This window comes from Engraulis encrasicolus, chromosome 18 (assembly GCF_034702125.1).
Source record: "Engraulis encrasicolus isolate BLACKSEA-1 chromosome 18, IST_EnEncr_1.0, whole genome shotgun sequence".
NCBI lineage: Eukaryota > Metazoa > Chordata > Actinopteri > Clupeiformes > Engraulidae > Engraulis > Engraulis encrasicolus.
The window spans coordinates 39,537,003-39,554,897 of record NC_085874.1 but is presented as its reverse complement, the minus strand read 5'-3'; the positions used below and the strand labels follow the sequence as shown (position 1 = coordinate 39,554,897).

General features: G+C 45.1%; 1 protein-coding gene across 1 annotated transcript in view; it reads right to left on the bottom strand.

The window, feature by feature from the left end:
• The window catches only part of ankef1a (ankyrin repeat and EF-hand domain containing 1a), a 31,423-nt gene extending 15,994 nt beyond the window's left edge, over positions 1–15,429 (bottom strand). Inside the window, exons 1-8 of the mRNA XM_063223604.1 lie at positions 15,279–15,429; positions 14,629–14,999; positions 12,926–13,125; positions 11,112–11,261; positions 9,765–9,888; positions 5,669–5,859; positions 4,192–4,494; positions 3,367–3,689 (exon numbers count right to left, since the gene is read on the bottom strand). Of these exons, the coding sequence (XP_063079674.1) occupies positions 3,367–3,689; positions 4,192–4,494; positions 5,669–5,859; positions 9,765–9,888; positions 11,112–11,261; positions 12,926–13,125; positions 14,629–14,980 (1,643 nt within the window). The 5' untranslated portion in view covers positions 14,981–14,999; positions 15,279–15,429. The remainder of the gene's footprint in view (positions 1–3,366; positions 3,690–4,191; positions 4,495–5,668; positions 5,860–9,764; positions 9,889–11,111; positions 11,262–12,925; positions 13,126–14,628; positions 15,000–15,278) is intronic.
• Between the last annotated feature and the right edge of the window lie 2,466 nt (positions 15,430–17,895).

The following is a 17,895-nucleotide window of genomic DNA, read 5'->3' as shown; positions in this document are numbered from 1 at the left end:
CATATCCAAAACTAAAGAACTCATAGTGGATTTCAGAAAAAGCGCAGGCCAGCACACCCCCATCTGCATTAATGGCCAGGTAGTGGAGTGGGTAGACTCCTTCCGTTTCCTAGGCACCACCATCCATCAGTCCCTGTCATGGAATCTGAACACCAGTCTCATCATTTCAAAAGCCCAACAAAGATTATACTCTCCTCCGACAACTGAGGAAATTTGGAGTCAGCCAAGCAGGCATGATCCATTTTACAGTGCCACCATCGAAAGCGTGCTCACCTTCTCCATCTTGGTCTGGTATGGGTAGCTCCACCAGCCAAGAAAAGCAACATCTGGAGAGGGTGGTACGCAGGGCCTCCAAAATCATTGGCCGCAGTCTTCCCACTTTAGCCTCACTCTACAACACCAGACTTGCTAACTAAAGCCAAAAACATCACCTCTGACCCTACACACCCAGCCACACCACCTATTCACACTATTGCTTCAGGGAAAAGGTACCGCAGCAGTATCCCAAGCAAAACCACACGCTCTAGGGACAGTACCTACCCACAAGCCATCCGACACTTAAATACGCACTAGCACTTTACAGCTACTCCACTACCTGGCCTTCCTACCTCCTTTGTTACTTTGCACATGCTACTACTGTTCTTTACATACCATGCACTTTAAATATTCCATTGCACTTTTCTATGTCTCCAATGTTTTGTATGCCATTCCCTGTTTATTTATTTGTGTACCCCCCTGTTTTTTCTTTCATACCCCCCCTCCCTAGTTTTGTGTCTTTTGTTTGTGTTGTTGTGTGAGCACACCAAGCAACATTCCTAACAACTGTATTTGTATACTGTTGATATGGCTAAAATAAACTTGAACTTGAACTTGAACTTGAACTTTGCCTTTATTTAATGTTAAGTTTGTTATAATTTTTCATGTCAAAAGATTGTTGCTGCGCAAAACAAAACAGTGCCATTGTGGAACACCGCTAGGCAACAGGTAGCCTAGACAACAGGTGTTGTCTATCACAGCAGCTGATTAGAGTGACAAAAGACCGGACCCCCTGCGGAGTGATATGAAACATTCGCTTTAGCAGTGAAAAGTCTTGTTGCCATTGACAGCGGTCTGATATAGACCAACTCGTCCTTATCTCAAATATCAGACGTGCGAACGTTGGGGAGCCCCATTGAAATGAATGGAGCATTCGACCGATGACGTCACACCATATAATATAATATAATATAATATAATATAATATATAATGTAATATAATATACACATGGGTAATATGGGCCCCGGGACACTGTGCACTGGAAAAAATGGGCTTCGACGTCAAAAAGGTTAAGAGTCCCTGCATTATATTCACTAGTGATCAAAATAAACAGCATCTCTCGTCATATCAACAATAAAAAAAAATACAATGGAAACTGATGAAATGACTACGGTATGTTTAGTGTGCCTTATTTTGGTTAGTTCAAAAGCCCACATGTGTGTTTGTTGAGGTTCTGTGGGAAGAAATGTTGTAACTGGACTTGTCCAGAGAGGGATGAGCTGTGTTGAGAGCTGCGCCACAGGCTTTTTTTTCTTTTCTTTTTTTTTTGCAATGTCACTCCTTCCCATCATTATTCTGAGCTATTTGCAGCCATCCTAGCTGTGTGTGTGTTTGTGTGTGTGTGTGTGTGTGTGTGTGTGTGTGTGTGTGTGTGTGTGTGTGTGTGTGTGTGTGTGTGTGTGAGTGTTTTATGATTGCATAATGGCTAATTGCTTCCACTTCAGATGCTCTTACACAATCGCCAGACGAAGCTGCAGAGTCGAGGGCGAGTGTGTGTGTGTGTGTGTGCGTGTACAATTGTGTGTGTGTGTTCAAGTGTGTACGTGTGTGTGCGTGCGTGTGCGTGTGTGTGTGTGTGCGTGTTTGCTTGTGTGTGTGTGCGTGTGTGTGTGTTCAAGTGTGTGTGTGTGTGTGTGTGTGTGTGTGTGTGTGTGTGTGTGTGTGTGTGTGTGTGTGTGTGTGTGTGTGTGTGTGTGTGTGTGTGTGTACAAGTGTGTATTTTATGACTGCCTCATTGTCAGACGACACTGCAGAGTTGAGGGTGAGTGCCAGTCCAGGGCAGGGCAGCTCAGGGCAGCTCGTCTCTCACTTGCCATTGGCTGCCCATGTTTGCTTCTGTTGTGTTTTTAACCACTTAGTGCTCAGTAGAATTCTACAACAATGGAATTCTATGGAATGTCAAACCCACCGTGAGCACGAGTTAAAAGCCATTTGGTATTGGCTCGCTTGTTTCTGCTATGTTTTTTTTATTAAAGACTATTTGCAATTGTCTGCTTTTATTTTTGTTATGTTTTTAAAAGCCATTGGCGGCCATTGTTTCTGTTAGCCTTTTCAAAGACTCATACTGTTATGATTTTAAAGTAATCACTATTTGCAATTGTCTGCCTTTGGTTTTTGCTTTATGTTCTTAAAAGCGTTTCGTTATGCTTTTTAAAGGCTATTTGTCATTGGCTGTCTTGGTTTTTGTTATGTTTTCAAAAAAGTCATTTGCCGTTGGATGCTTTTGTTTAGTTATAGTTCTATTTTAAAAGACTATTCGCCATTGGCTGCCTTTGTTTAGCTAGAGTTCTATTTTAAAAGACTATTTGCTATTGGCTGCCTTTGTTTAGCCAGGGTTCTATTTTAAAAGACTACTTCCCATTGGCTGCCTTTGTTTTTTTAAGCTTATTCACAGAGGCCATATGAGGACGGCTTGTCTATTGTTTTGCACATGCAGTGACTCAGATGTTGTGGTTGAATGAGAGGTACTTACTGCATGTTGCTTTCGCTTTTGAAGTGGATGTGTGCCACTGTGTGTGTGTGTTTGTGTGTGTGTGTGTGTGTGTGTGTGTGTGTGTGTGTGTGTGTGTGTGTCATCCTAATCAACAAGCTCATTCATGATTCATGACTTTTACCCCATCTTAACCAGGACATATAGCCCAAGGAGTCTTACTCTTGAGCTTAATCAAGTTATATTTTCTACATGATTCTTACTGTATACCCCATCTTAATCAATATATTTTCTGCATGACTTTCATACCCCATCTTAATCAATATATTTTCTGCATGACTTTCATACCCCATCTTAATCAAGACGTTTTCTGCATGACTCTCATACCCCATCTTAATCAAGACGTTTTCTGCATGACTCTCATACCCCATCTTAATCAACGCATTTTCTGCATGACTATCGTACCCCATCTTAATCGAGACGTTTTCTGCATGACTTTCATACCCCATCTTAATCAAGACGTTTTCTGCATGACTCTCATACCCCATCTTAATCAACGCATTTTCTGCATGACTATCGTACCCCATCTTAATCGAGACGTTTTCTGCACGAGACCTACCCCATCTTAATGAGGAACTGCGCCACCTCGTGGTTGCCGTAGGCGCAGGCAGTCATGAGCGGCGTCTTGTAGAAGCGGTCCTTCACGTCCACGGGCACGCCCTGCTCCAGGGCCAGCTGCAGCGAGTCCAGGTCGCCGGTGCGCGTGCAGTAGGTCACGTCCACGAACATCCGGTGCGGCTCGTCGATGTACCAGGCCGAGTCGTCCTCGATGGGGTGCTGCGGCGGCTTGTCGCGGCTGAAGCGGTTGTGGTCCGTGTTGTGGTGGTACGCCTCCAGCATGTAGGTGGGCGGCCCGCCGTCGGGCCGGCGCTCAAACTGCTCCTGTTCGCGGGTAGGGGTGTAAATCACAGCTGCCATGACGACACGATTCAATATCGATATCTTATGATTCAATGCGATGCGATTAAATTATTTACGATACTTGTGTGAATGCCCCACGATACAATAAAATGCCATTCGATTCAACTTTTTACCAATTACTTTTCCACTTCTATTATGTTAGAGTTAGGGCATCGGGCAGGGGTCAGCAATTCGATTATCTTCGATACTTAACCCCTTAACGCAGAGCCCATTTTATAACTTCACTGTCATCAAAATTGTAATGGCTATGTTGTAATCTGTTACTTAAGGCTCTGGGTCCTGTCATAGCAATGCTGTTATGATGTAGTTGAGTATATTCAGCAAATAGTGAATAGGCCTGCCTGCCACCCCATCTGCAGTAAGAGGCTAGCTACGAGTACCCCACGATACGATGCAATTAGATTGAATCGTCAGATTATATTGTGATATATCGATTCATTTCGATTATTATTTACACCCCTACCTGCGGGACGGTGCAGATGGGTAACGGCGCCGAGAACTTCCCCTTCTTGGCCTTCTTTCCCTTCTTGCCGCCTTTCTTCTTCTTCTTGGGGCCGTAGGAAGCCATCACCATGGTCTTCTGCACGTACTTGGTGCCCTTGAAGAAGTCGGCGAGGTTGAGGACGCCCTCGCGGCGACGGTCGTGGAGCTGGATGAGCTTGTGGAGCTGAGGGTCCTCCACGGGGGCGTGGAGGTCCTGAAGCACCTTCACAAACACCTCCACGGAGACCGAGTCCTTGTAGAAGCTGCCGGAAGCCTCAATGGCCTTTCAATGAATGAATGAATGAATGAATGAATGAATTAATTAATTAATGATTTCTCTTCACACCGTCATTTAGACTTTCAGTTACATGTCATGGTAAGGTATATTAGTTTGGAGAGAACGGGTCCCCAAGTGAAGCTAAATATAAGCTTATAAGCCAGGGCCTGCAAGACAAGAAATGTGCCAATAAAACTATCCAAAATGTCAAAGTCAAATTTCGAGTCAATAGTGTACAGGTCCGTGTCTCAAGTCATTCGAAATATTGCCAAGTCAAGTCTCAATTCATCAATTTGTGCATGCACGTACACACACATGCAGGCACATACACATGCACACATCTCAAGTCACTTTACAACAATTACCCTTTTTGGGATGCTTTCACTATTCAAAAAAGAAATTGCCAACACAGCCCAACATGATACTTATTGCGCAGTTTAGAAATAGTGGGTTGTCAAAAGTCCAGAGTGAACATGTATAACTCCAGATACAGTACAAACAGTGAGGAGAGTCAGAAGTAAAATTTAGCAGGTGGCCTGTATAATTTTAACTCTCATTCCAGTGCTGATATTCACACAACACTGAGTAGAATTGACTCTGACAATGTTACACTTGCCATAGAGTAAAACATAATGTGCGTTTATATATGGATTGTGGAGAAGTGTCATGCAAGAAAAAATTCTTTGCAAACAGACAATAAGCTTTATCTCATCTTATCTTATCTTACAATGTCTTTGAGTGGGACTAAAGCCGGGCTCAAACTACACGATTCCCGATTTTGTGTCCGATTTTGACGTCAGGGTGCGCCGCACACATGAAGAGAATTGCAACTGTCAATCTTATGCCTAATCGCAACTTCCGAGGCAATGCCCGACGTTCTATTTCCAGTCGCAAATATCAAACAGTTTGATTTCTACGATTTGCGATTGGCGACTCTTTGAGCTGCCAAAGTTCTATCTTAGAATGTCGGCCACGACGAGGAAATCTTGCCCGGCATTCGCTTGCAATGGTCCTGGGGGTTGACGTTCCACCGATTGTCGTAAGGGGGGTTTTCAGCCGAGAATTGGGCCGATAGTCGTGCAGTTTGAGCCAGGCTTAAATGTTATCTGAAATGGAGTGAACTTGACACCCCATTTTTATGGTGTATGATGTATGGTTTGTATGTCCCACTGCGCCTCACCTCCTTCAGCCTGGTCTCGTGCTCCTGCGACCAGTCGTAGAGGGCCACGGTCCAGCGGTCGGCTGGTCGGGAGAGCTTGGCCTGGAGGCGCTCGGCCTTCTTCAGCTCCTTCACCGCCTTCCTGTGGCCGCGCTCCTTGGCCACCTGGCGAGGCAGCACGCCCTCCTCGTTCTTCAGTTTGGCGTTACAGCCTGTTGCGTAGTAAGAAACACACGTGGTATGCAAAATAACGGTACTTCATGAAACAAAAGCAAACGTATGCATGAGAGCATTACAGGAGCGTGGCGTCACCTTCAGCACTGTACTTCTACTCTGGTGATCTTACTGTATCCAACTCCATCTTATAGAACTCCCAGGCTCCACCTAGTGGAGGGGTTGAATATAACACATTGCATACCACACAGCCTAACAGAGTGAGCGGATACATGGACACACAGGCAAGCCTTTAGAGGAGATTATGGTTGTCATGCTTATACACTCTCAGAAATAAAGGTACAGAACTTGTAACTGTGGCAGTACCCTCAAGGGGAGTACCATTGCGTCGCTTGGGTGGTACCTCAAAAAAGAGGTGACAGATGCACATTGGTCAACATTGCAAATAACTGAACGCACCTCTTTTTTGGGGTACCAATCAAGCGACGAAATGGTACTCCCCTTTAGGGTACTGCCACAGCGACGAGTACTGTACCTTTATTTCTGAGAGTGTAGTGCAGTCAAAGAGAATAGAATAGAGTGAGACGATTCAAGCTGTGCATTTCCTGGATCCATGTGATGTCATGTAAACGCCCCTTTAGGAGACCTTTGGCGGTTTTAGGTTGAGAACAAATTGAGTTCCCTTGGAACTGTAGATGGCGGTAGCTCACATCTCATGCAAGCCGTCATCAAATGCCACAGAAAGAGAGGAAGAAGGAGACAATGCCCCCCTTGGAGACTGAACTTGAGCACACTCCTTTGCATGTGGGCCGTGTTTGAATCATCTTACTCTATTAAGAAAATCTTGCCAAGTGGTGCAATAATGTCTGTAGCGTCATAATAATTATGTGGTTTAGTGACGGGCTAACAGTACATGCAAATACACAGCCAACGCTTACTCTATACTTGTGGTGTACGCATACATGGGTTCTAAATTTTGTTTATAACCTGACTGCGCACAACTCAACCTCTGATTGTTGGAAACCGCTGTCGGTCAAAAAATTAGCTCACGTGGCTGGCTGCCAGTGTCTTGCCCCTCCTCATAACATCATGTTGATAAACACTGAGAACCCATGTATACTGTGAGAGATGTTAAACACTTTCAAAGTCCACTGAATAATATTTGTAGGTGCTAATTAAGGCTGCACGATATCAGAAAAAAATTGATACTCTATAACAGCATGCAATATCTCGATAACGATATTTAAACGATATTTAGAAATATAGCAGAGTGTTTTTCTTGTCACTAATTTGTCGGTCTGTGTGAGGGGCGTGGCTTTGGTGGGCTTGTTCGCAATAATTAAGTCATCTTCGCGATACGCATATCACGTTTTAGATACATTTTCGATATTGAGCAGCCCTAGTGCTCGTTCGCAAAACATCCTCAGCCACCTGTTGAGGCACCTATAACCATAAAGGGTGTAGTCTTAATGGGCAGTCATGGGTAAGCGGTCAGGCAGGGTGTCAGATTTGTAGCCCAAAGGTTGCCAGTTCGACTCTTGGCCCGCCAGGTTGGTGGGGGGTGTAATTAACCATTGCTCTCCCCCATCCTCCTCCATGACTGAGGTACCCTGAGCATGGTACCGTCCCGCCTAGCCGCACTGCTCCCTTGGGGCGCCATTGAGGGCTGCCCCCTTGCACGGGTGAGGCATAAAATGCAATTTCGTTGTGTGCAGTGTCCAGTGAACACTTGTTTGGTGTGGAGTGCTGCGTCACAACGACAATGGGAGTTGGAGTTTCCCAGGTGGGCTTTCACAGGCTTTATGTTTGTTGTGGCCAGATTGGCATTACCACATTATGATGCATTGCTAAATAATGTTTTAACATAAATGACAAAGCAATGTGGCCCTGCCGTATCCTAATGATAGGGCACTGGGTTACTACGCCGGCAACGTGGGTTCGATTCCCGGGCCCGGGTCATTTGCCGGTCCTTCCCCGTCTCTCTCTCCCCCCACTCATTTCCTGTCTCTCCTCCACTGTCCTGTCAAAAATAAAGGCAAAAAAAGAAAATGATAAAGCAATGTTGTTGTTACAAAACGGTGTGGATTCTTTCAGACTTCCTTTCAGTAACAATAACTTGGCTCATTTCCCTGCTCCATTTGAGTTCAACAGTTGAGTTGCACTCAGTGGCGGAACAATTGCACACAATACTGAGAGCGCCCCCCATACAGCCTGCCAAGGTCAAAATAGGGCCCCCACCACCAATACAAAACAGTCGTGGGCCCAGGGGCAAATGCCCTACTCGCCCCCCCTATAGCGCAGTCCCTGGTTGCACTGCTTTTGAATACTTTCAGCCAATCTCTCGATACCCCCCCCCAAAAAAAAAAAAAAATGGAAGTGTTCATTTACTGTACGTTTAATAAACTGATCCCTATCTCACAGGTCACAGCTGGCTTCAATTTTCCTCCTCGCCATCTCAGCTTTAGACGTATCCAAATGACCTTTAGAATAACAGTTGCGATTACAATACCAATTTCTAAACGTTCTACTAAAAATAAGCAAGGAAGAGCTAGCAGCAATATACTATATAGCTCCAGTGTGAATGTTTCGGATGACACAGTATACTCAATCTATAGTCAGTGTTGACATGATAACGCATGGGAACCAGACTGTATTATTTAATAGACGTCCGTGCAGCCAACATTACACTGAGGTCAAGAAGGAAACGCCTGAGACACCCTTAGAAACATTTGGATAAAATAGTTGATTACAGAACTGAATGCCTTTTATTGTACATACTATGTACATGTATTACAGACATTTCACAGACATCTCACTCCCACCTATTCTATGCTGTTCTACTCTATTCCAATTCATTCTAATATATCATATTATTCTATCCAAATGTATAAGATACTAAACATGCCCAATGTGGAACACATTTCATACAAAACCATCAAAAGGGTTCTGGATATTGCTGAGTTATCGTCATGCCACCAGTGGCCAGGAGAGATGCTTGAAGGGAGAGGACAGGCAGGATGCTTGAAGGGTAGAGATGCTTGAAAGAGCCACTGATATCATCTGACAGAACATTATAGGAGCAGGGAATCGAACCACATCTTAACCCCTTAGCGCAGCACTATGGCTCTCTGTAATGTCATGGCAATGTTGTTATGATGTAGTTAGGGCCAAAACATACCAAGGAGGAATGGAACCGGCACGGGGCGAACGCGGTCTTTCTGCTTAGTTTCGGCCGGCGTGCCTTTCACACTGACAGCGTCGGCGTGCGCGGCCAGTCCTGTTCAAAACCCTCCCCACAGCTAAAGCTAGCGTGCTACTTTGCCATTCATTTGAATGAGACACCGCCGGTCGCCGGCGTGAAAAATACGCTCGAGTTCTATTTTCCAAATGCAGCGCGGCGCGGAGCTGGCTCCCGCGCCGCTGACGCTCGACTACCGCCGGTTGGTGTGTAAGGACAGATATGTTTCAATGTATTTTCACAGACGCCGGTAAAAAACGCTGCCGTTCCGCGACGCTTTACCGCCCTGGTGTGTAAGACCCCTTAAGCATTTTCAGCAAGTGAATAGGGTTGCCGGCGACCCCTGCTGCAAGGTGCACTGTGTGGGATGGTGGCCAGAGTACAGTAGGTTTTTTTTGCAAATATTGAATTGAAACTGCACTGCCAAAGGTGCTCTTTTCACGAATATTTCCTAAATAATAAACTTGTTCTAATATTTATGACCAAAGTACAGTGCATTTTGCAGCTAAAAATGACTATTTCTGGACATTCAAAATGGCGGACGCAGAGAAAAGTATGTATGAAAAGTGAAATTTTCTCAGTCATAATGAATACTTGTAATGGTAAGTATTCGTGCAAAGAGGTAACATTTGTGAATGGGCAGCTGAATTCTGGAATAAACAACTAAAAATAGTACACAGAGCACCTTTAAGTTAAGTTAGTTACCTCTCTGAGACAGAAACCTGCAACACTCTGCAAATCCTCCGCGGGCTGCAAAGTGCAGAGGAGTGTCACCGGCACTGCTCATTGTCCCCACGTCTGCCCCGTACGCACACAGCACTCGGAGGATCTGGGCAAATCAAACCATCCAATTAATGTTAAACAATAGCAATATGTCACACAAATATAATATAATATAATAAAATAAAATAGAATAGAATAGAATAGAATAGAATAGAATAGAGTAGAGTAGAGTAGAATAGCAGTACAAGCCTACAGCACAGATAATTGAGGTATTGTACAGTGTTGTATTTCACTCGTGGAAGAAATTTCCTGCCAAAGTCAAGGTCGGCTCTTGATTAATTTTAATGAGCATCTTGAAATGCACACCCCCCTTGGGACGCCCCTGCCCTGCATGGGGGCCCTTGCTCAAACAGTACCAGCCTATTGCATCCCTCCTCACTACTCTACACCAGTGGTTCCCAACCTATGGGTCGGGACCCAACCTATGGGTCGCCAAAGATCCACAGTGGGTCGCGAAGCCCTCTTGATTTTAAGGGGTTTCATTTTAATACCATATATAGCCCATGTTGAATATAAGACAAAGCAATTAAACTAATAAACAGTTTGCATGCATATAAGCAACAAAAGGCAAGTGATAGGCCTACATAAAACATTTATGCTATATATGACGGAAGACAAATTGAGGAATAAAATGATAACTAATGAGTTTTCGAGTATCATGTGACTCCCTCTCATGCAGGCGCTAGCGCGATTGGGTCACCAAAGCTTACAATGGTAAAAATATGGGTCCCTGAAGAAAAAGGTTGGGAACCACTGCTCTACACTACTCCAATGCACACTTTTTAAAAAATTTTTTTACTTTAGCCAGGCAACCCATTTTTCAAACAGGACCCTGTCTCTCAAAAGCGTTGTTGCTAACCAGTTGGCAAGTTAGTAGGTTGTCGAGGGGAAATTGCATGGGGGGGTTTCCACGTGATATTTCATATGAAACGGCACAGATAAGTGAATAAAGAAGCACTCTTCAGATTTCGTTTTTCTTTTTTAATCGCCTCACATCACAGACGTGTCGGGCCTACGCCCTTCTTCAGTGTGAAATGGCGATTTCAATGTGAAAAAGTTCATCGCTTGTGAGGTGTTGAGCGCGCTTCCTGATCCTTCTACATATGAAACGGCACAACATAACCTTTTCTATCATGATAACGCATTCACAAGTGTGTACCTCAAAGAAGCCCCCCTCACACACACACACACACACACACACACACACACACACACACACACACACACACACACACACACACACACACACACACGCTGTCAAGTGTGTACCTCAAAGAAGCCCCCCTCTGCTGCGAGGTGTGCGGCGTGCAGCTGCTTGTGGTCGCGGGCGTTGGGGTTGGCCCCCCTCTGGAGGACCTGCCTCACAAGCTCCAGGGCCCCCACCCTGGCCGCCTCCATCAGGGCTGTGCGCCCCGAGCCCTGGGGGATACACAGGAAGGGCCGTAAAATCACAGACAGTCCAATAATACACTGTATACAGGCCAAACTAATTCTTTTCAATTTCAATTCTTTGTATGACCAGTGCATGTAAAGAAATTGACAATAAAACCGCTCTTGACTTGACTAATGCCCAGACAGACATAGTGCGCATTAAAATAGCAACGTTGATACTGTCAGTGGGTTACACTGTCAGGTCAGGCTTATGGCAGATATCTACAGTAGATCAGGGATGGGTAACTTTCATCAAAAGGTCACATTTTTTCATCGCCACCATGACAGGGCCAGATGTCCACTGATCTAACTGCAACTGCACATCTCTTGCAGCCTTCAAGAAACAAGTAAAGACCTTCCTCTTTCCAGAGTATCTGCTAGACTAATGCTTGAGCTGGCCTAGCCCCAGGGCAACCTCTTGACATGATGTCTAGTTTAGTTTTTGAGCGTGTGTGTGTTTATGTGTGTGTTTACTCGTTATTTACTCTTTATTTACTCTTTAAAAAAATGAAAATAACCCCTCTTTGCTACTGCACTTGTTGTTCTGTATATTTCCTGTGCACTTTGTATTTGCTAGTGATGTTGTCTATGATTATGTCCTCTTTTGAAAGTCGCTTTGGTTATAAAGCGTCTGCCAAATGCAATGTAATGTAATGTAACTTGCAGATTGAAAGTGTGGTTGGTTGCTCAGTGACCACCCAATAGGAAAAGGAGTCGTCTCTATCGGCTAACAGTATCATTTCAACAGATTGATTCAGCAGTAGTTTTTAAAAAATCTGGTCATTTTTTTAACAATGTTTTATCTACAGGCCACAGTGAGGAGGCGGGCTGCATGTGGCCCCCGGGCCTCCAGTTGCCCATCCCTGATCTAGATGATTGATGAGTTGGATTAGACACTACACCTCCTCTACACACACACACACACACACACACACACACACACACACACACACACACACACACACACACACACACACACACACACACACACACACCAAGGATGAGTTGGATGCATGCATAGATTGTGCATACACACACACACACACACACACACACACACACACACACACACACACACACACACACACACACACACACACACACACACACACACACACACACACACACACACACACAAACAGAAAGGAGTATTGTGTTGGATGCACACAAACACACACACACACACACACACACACACACACACACACACACACACACACACACCCCAGACCTGGTCAACGGCGTCAGGGTCGGCCCCTTTCTACAGCAGCAGGAGACACACACTCACTCACACACACACACACACACACACACACTCACATACACACACACACACACACAAACAGAAAGGTGTATTGTGTTGGATACACACAAAGACTGACGACTACCACAAACACACACACACACACACACACTGTGACACACACACGCACACACACACACACACACACACACACACACACACACACACACACACACACACACACACACACACACACACACACACACACACACACACACACACCCCAGACCTGGTCCGCAGCGTTTGGGTCGGCCCCTTTCTCCAGCAGCAGCACCCACACACACACTCACACACACACACACACACACACACACACACACACACACACACACACACACACACCCCAGACCTGGTCCGCAGCGTTTGGGTCGGCCCCTTTCTCCAGCAGCAGGAGGCACATGGGCAGGCAGCAGTCGGCCTGTGAGCAGGCGAGGTGCAGGACGTGCTGGCCGCTCAGGGACACGTTGTTGACGCTCGCCTTGGCCTGCACGGCCGTCTGCAGACAGCGCATGTGGCGCTTGGTGGGGTAGACGCAGAAGAACAGCACCCCTAGTGGACGACAGGTGGAATAGAGACGACACCAAATGCAAACCGATTACTGGGATTAGCAGCATAGGAGGGGTTTCTACTGCTGGGGGGTCTAGTTTTTCCACCTGTCCATCCAGACCAAGAGTTTCCTGCAGTGTGTGTGTGTGTGTGTGAGAGAGAGAGAGAGAGAGAGAGAGAGAGAGAGAGAGAGAGAGAGAGAGAAAGAGTGTGCGTGCCTGCGTGCCTGCGTGCCTGCGTTGTTTTAAGCTGTCCAGCTGGAATGACTTAAAGGTCATGGACGAAGTGTCATCCATATGATGTCAGGATGGATTAATATGAAAATACGAAAAGGATGGATTAACACTGGATACTGTTTTTTTCCTCTTTATTTTTTTGTTTGCTACAAAAAATAAAGAGAAAAAAAAGAACAGTGTCCAGAGTGCTGTGTTCATGAACTTTTCATATTGATCATCACCTTTTCCTGCCTTACACCTGCACCTGGACATCTGAAGGGTGGTGCACAAGGACTTTCTTGCACTTTGTAAGGATGGATTATCCTTTAAGAGTGTACCGTCACACCGGTGTGACGGGAATGTTCGGGCAGTGAAAGTTCTATAGAATTCTGGGCGTCATTCAATACAATATGGAATTGTAGAATCTTGCATTGTTATAGAGCGCATTCTTTTTATAGAATGCTCAAAAACCCATACTCTTAAAGGTTAATTAGAGGACTGGTCCACGCTCAGGGTGCCAGAGGTGCCATGCGACCAGGGCCAGATTAAGGTGGCCGGGGGCCCCTAGACTACAGGTTGCTGTAGGCGCCCTCGAAAGGCAAATTTTGCAACAATATTACTGTACATGGATGTGTCATAATTCCAAGATAGGAATTAAGGATGCCATGTCTGCCAACTGTGGAGAGAGAATTTTTTTTTCAACTTCATCTTACAATACTACATCTTGTCGCAATTGTGTGATTATTGACAACTCCCCTTATTCATTCATTCATTCATTCATTCATTCATTCATTCATTCATTCATTCATTCATTCATTCATTCATTCATTCATTATCTAGCCAGTGGGGCCCCCTGGCAGGTACCTAGACTGCAGCCGTATCTAGCCTGTGCATTAATCCGGCCCTGCATGTGTGTGTGTGTGTGTGTGTGTGTGTGTGTGTGTGTGTGTGTGTGTGTGTGTGTGTGTGTGTGTGTGTTTGTGTAGCTGGACAGTCAGTTCTGGTCCTACATACTGTAAGTTACATATTCCTATCAAAATATCATGCGATTATAACCAAGACTGTACTTTTCGTGATCTACTGTATGGCCTATTATGGCAACTCTTTGAAAGTGAAGGATTTTTAAAGGCACAGGTCATTGCCATTTAACATATCCTATAAGTTATGCTTTCTGGTATGCCTGTGTTGTTTAGACTGAGGCTGTGTGATGGTAATGGGACGCAGCCTAATAAAAAATCCTGTATTTCAGACTAATACTACAGACTGAATCCAACTTCTGAGGTTGACCTACCTTTGCCTTCCTGGTCAAGAAGATTGACATTCGCCTTGTTCTTCACTAGCAGAGACACCATCTCATCATGTCCCAACTCAGCGGCCAGCATGACTGGCGTCCTGCCCATTTTGTCCTGAACATTTGGGCTTGCACGGCGGTTCAGGAGGAACTCTGCCATGTCTAGGTTGTTTGCCACGGCGGCCAGATGTAGGGCGCCTTTGCCCCGCCGAGGTTCGATGACGTTGAGGACGTTTCTCACGCCGAGGGCGATGAGCTTCTCGATTTGTTCTTTGTTGCCCTTATGGACACACTGTAGTAAGCGATACACCTGCAGCTCCTCCAGGCGCCCATCGGCCACTCGAATAGCCATCACTAGAGTCTTTAAAATTCTGTAGAAACGGCATAGTTGTGCTATTGATGCACTTTAATCATATAGGCCTAAGCTTATATGCCTAACTTATAGACTAGGCCTAAGCTTAGGCCTACCTTCAGCGTCAACTCGCAAACACAAACATCGCCTGTATGCCTTTCCTAATGCGCTAAACACAATATCCAAGTTGTACACCTCATAAATTGGTCTATCAGCTAAATAACATAAAATGTTTGGAAAATCAACGTGCTTGAAGCAGTAGGCTATAATTCCCACATCGATAAGTAGGAATACTTACCATACACAAACTTCAAAGGGCAGACGTGTTTCTTCTTTCTCTCACTCAGAAAACATTGGATTCTGAAGCGAAATCTAGGCGTGGGTTAACTATTCGCGTTCCATTATTATTACAACCAACATTGCAACATTGTTGCAAAGCTCAGCGTCCGAGTAACTTTGTAATGACTGGGGGAGGCAGATCACCGTCTCTATGGCAACGGAACGCTAAGCGCCAAGAGCCATTCACTGTACTCAACACTGACATGCTTCTTGAGTGATCACGTTGGTGTTAACTGGTCCCAGAGCTCCGAAACATTGGACGGGGATAACCTGACTAGGATATAGTCTCAAGAGGACAAAGTGTCCGTTTACATGGGAAATGTTTCCAAGCGTGTGATACAGAGCTATTTAGAAGGCATATGGTAGGCCAACTGACTGTGTGACACGAAGTCAGTGGCACGTGAGAGATCATGACCTAGATAGGCGAAATCAGAGGTGAGGCGAGTAAATTATTTAAAAAGTGGAATTTGACGCCAGCTCTAAATTCCCCTGGCATGCTCCATGTCGACACCAGGTGTCACTAAAAGTGCACATTTGGTGGCCGTCTTTGATCCTCTCCTCATGCTGCAAAATATGGTTCAACAGTGGTGTAGTCTACTTTTTATGGTGGCTATACCGTGTATTTGAGCATTTTTTGAAGTGGGTATACTCTATATATTTGTGCTATTCAAAACAATGGATCAATTAATTTTAAGTGGGTATACTGAAATCCCAGAAATTTAGAAGTGGGTATACTCCGTATACCCGCATTCTACGTAGACTACACCACTGTGGTTCAACCTTTTCTGATGTGAAACAATGCCTGTCTACACAATTATATTAAACACAGTTCACTATAATAACGGTAGCCTAATGTAACAAATGTATGTTCCTGGACACTTCAAGGTGGATACAGAGGTGCCAATTTCAGGTCAAAATTAGGGGGTCAAAATTGTCGAATGTTCTTATCACTGAAGTGTGCACAGTGGCAGATAGAAGACAACTATTATTTTCATTAGGCCTACTAATGGGGTGTTTTTGCCCCTCCATCTTTATATTTTTTGGGGTCAAAACAGTCTGCCTCCCCCTAAGTCAGCGCATATGTGTGGATATGGGTAAAGGCCTATCTAGAGTGACCATCTCCGTGACAGGAAAAAGGAGGTCATATTTTAGGACGGGGGGTTTGGGTGTCCTCCCCCAAGAACAATTGCGTTTCTTAGATGCAATTTCATGCATTTCATTTTAATGCTGTGCCTGACGCCGGACAAGGCACTGAAAAGACGGACGTCTGGCCTAGGCGGACCGCTTGTAAAATACCACAATAAAATACATAATGAACATTGTACGATTATCGTTATTTTATGTACTGCAGTGGAACGCTGCCTCACAGGCCTACACAATGGTTGGGAAAGGTGGTGAACAGAAACAATAAGGTAACACTTTACTTGACGCCGGCGTCATACGTATGACATAACGGTGTCATAACATTGTCATAATGCAGTCATGCATGTGTCATAAACATTATGTCAATGTCATAAACATTGTATGACTTTGTCTTTAGGTGAAATTCGGTTATGACAAAGACAGGCCTAACAATGTCAACTTTTCATGGCCATAAAGCATTTATGACATTGGCATTATGTTTATTACTTGTTCATGACACTGTTATGACACTGTTATGTCATACATATGACGCCGGCGTCAAGTAAAGTGTTACCAACAATAGTATGGCCCGACCTATGTCAGGGGGGGGCTTGTCTGGAATATCTCGGTATATGGGGGGCCTTGTCAGAGAGAGTAGAGAGAGAGAGAGGTTCCGTTGGACCATTGTTTCCGGAATCTATTATTGCAAGGGGGATGGGGGGCAAATCCCCCTTTAGGCAGACCTAGGCAGACCTAAGGACTTCATTGTAGGAGTATTGTGACACGCCCCTTTAGGCAGACCGGAACCTGGTCATGTTAGGTGCCCATAGCAACCTATTGCATTGGCATATCTCTATATACTTAAAGAATCTCGGGCCTTGTCATGGTAAAGTTTGGGAACCCCTGGACTAGACTAGCTAATCACAGTCACTACAACCTAAGGGCTTCCGCACACCGGCTCCGACAAAGTGCTGAGCACTGCTCAGCTAAAATTCGATTCCATAGTTTTCAATAGAACCACGCACACTGGCGCCGATGTCCGCGGACATTCTCCGATGTCGGAAAGCAATTAGAGACAAGTTCTATTTTGTCGGCGCCGCCCATTGACTATCAATGCAATGTTCGGGTGAAATTGGGTTTTGGGGGTCCGAATTCTGTCGGAAGCAAAAGTGCGCCGCACTTTGTCGGAGCCGGTGTGCAGAGGCCCTAAGGCTCACCTCCCCTCTGCGGTTCAGCCTCTATCTAATCTTCATTTAATCTGTTTTATGGGTCTACTGAAAGCCCCCTTGACTGATGTATCCTCCAGAGCTACCAGAAGATCAACCAGACCGAAGATCTACCAAGAAACGAGCTGACCCTTCAGTGATACACATCAAGACAAACAGTGGTGTTTCCATGAAGCAGTGACTTAAGTCTTCACATTCCTAGCACAGACCCAAGGGCCCAAACAGTGT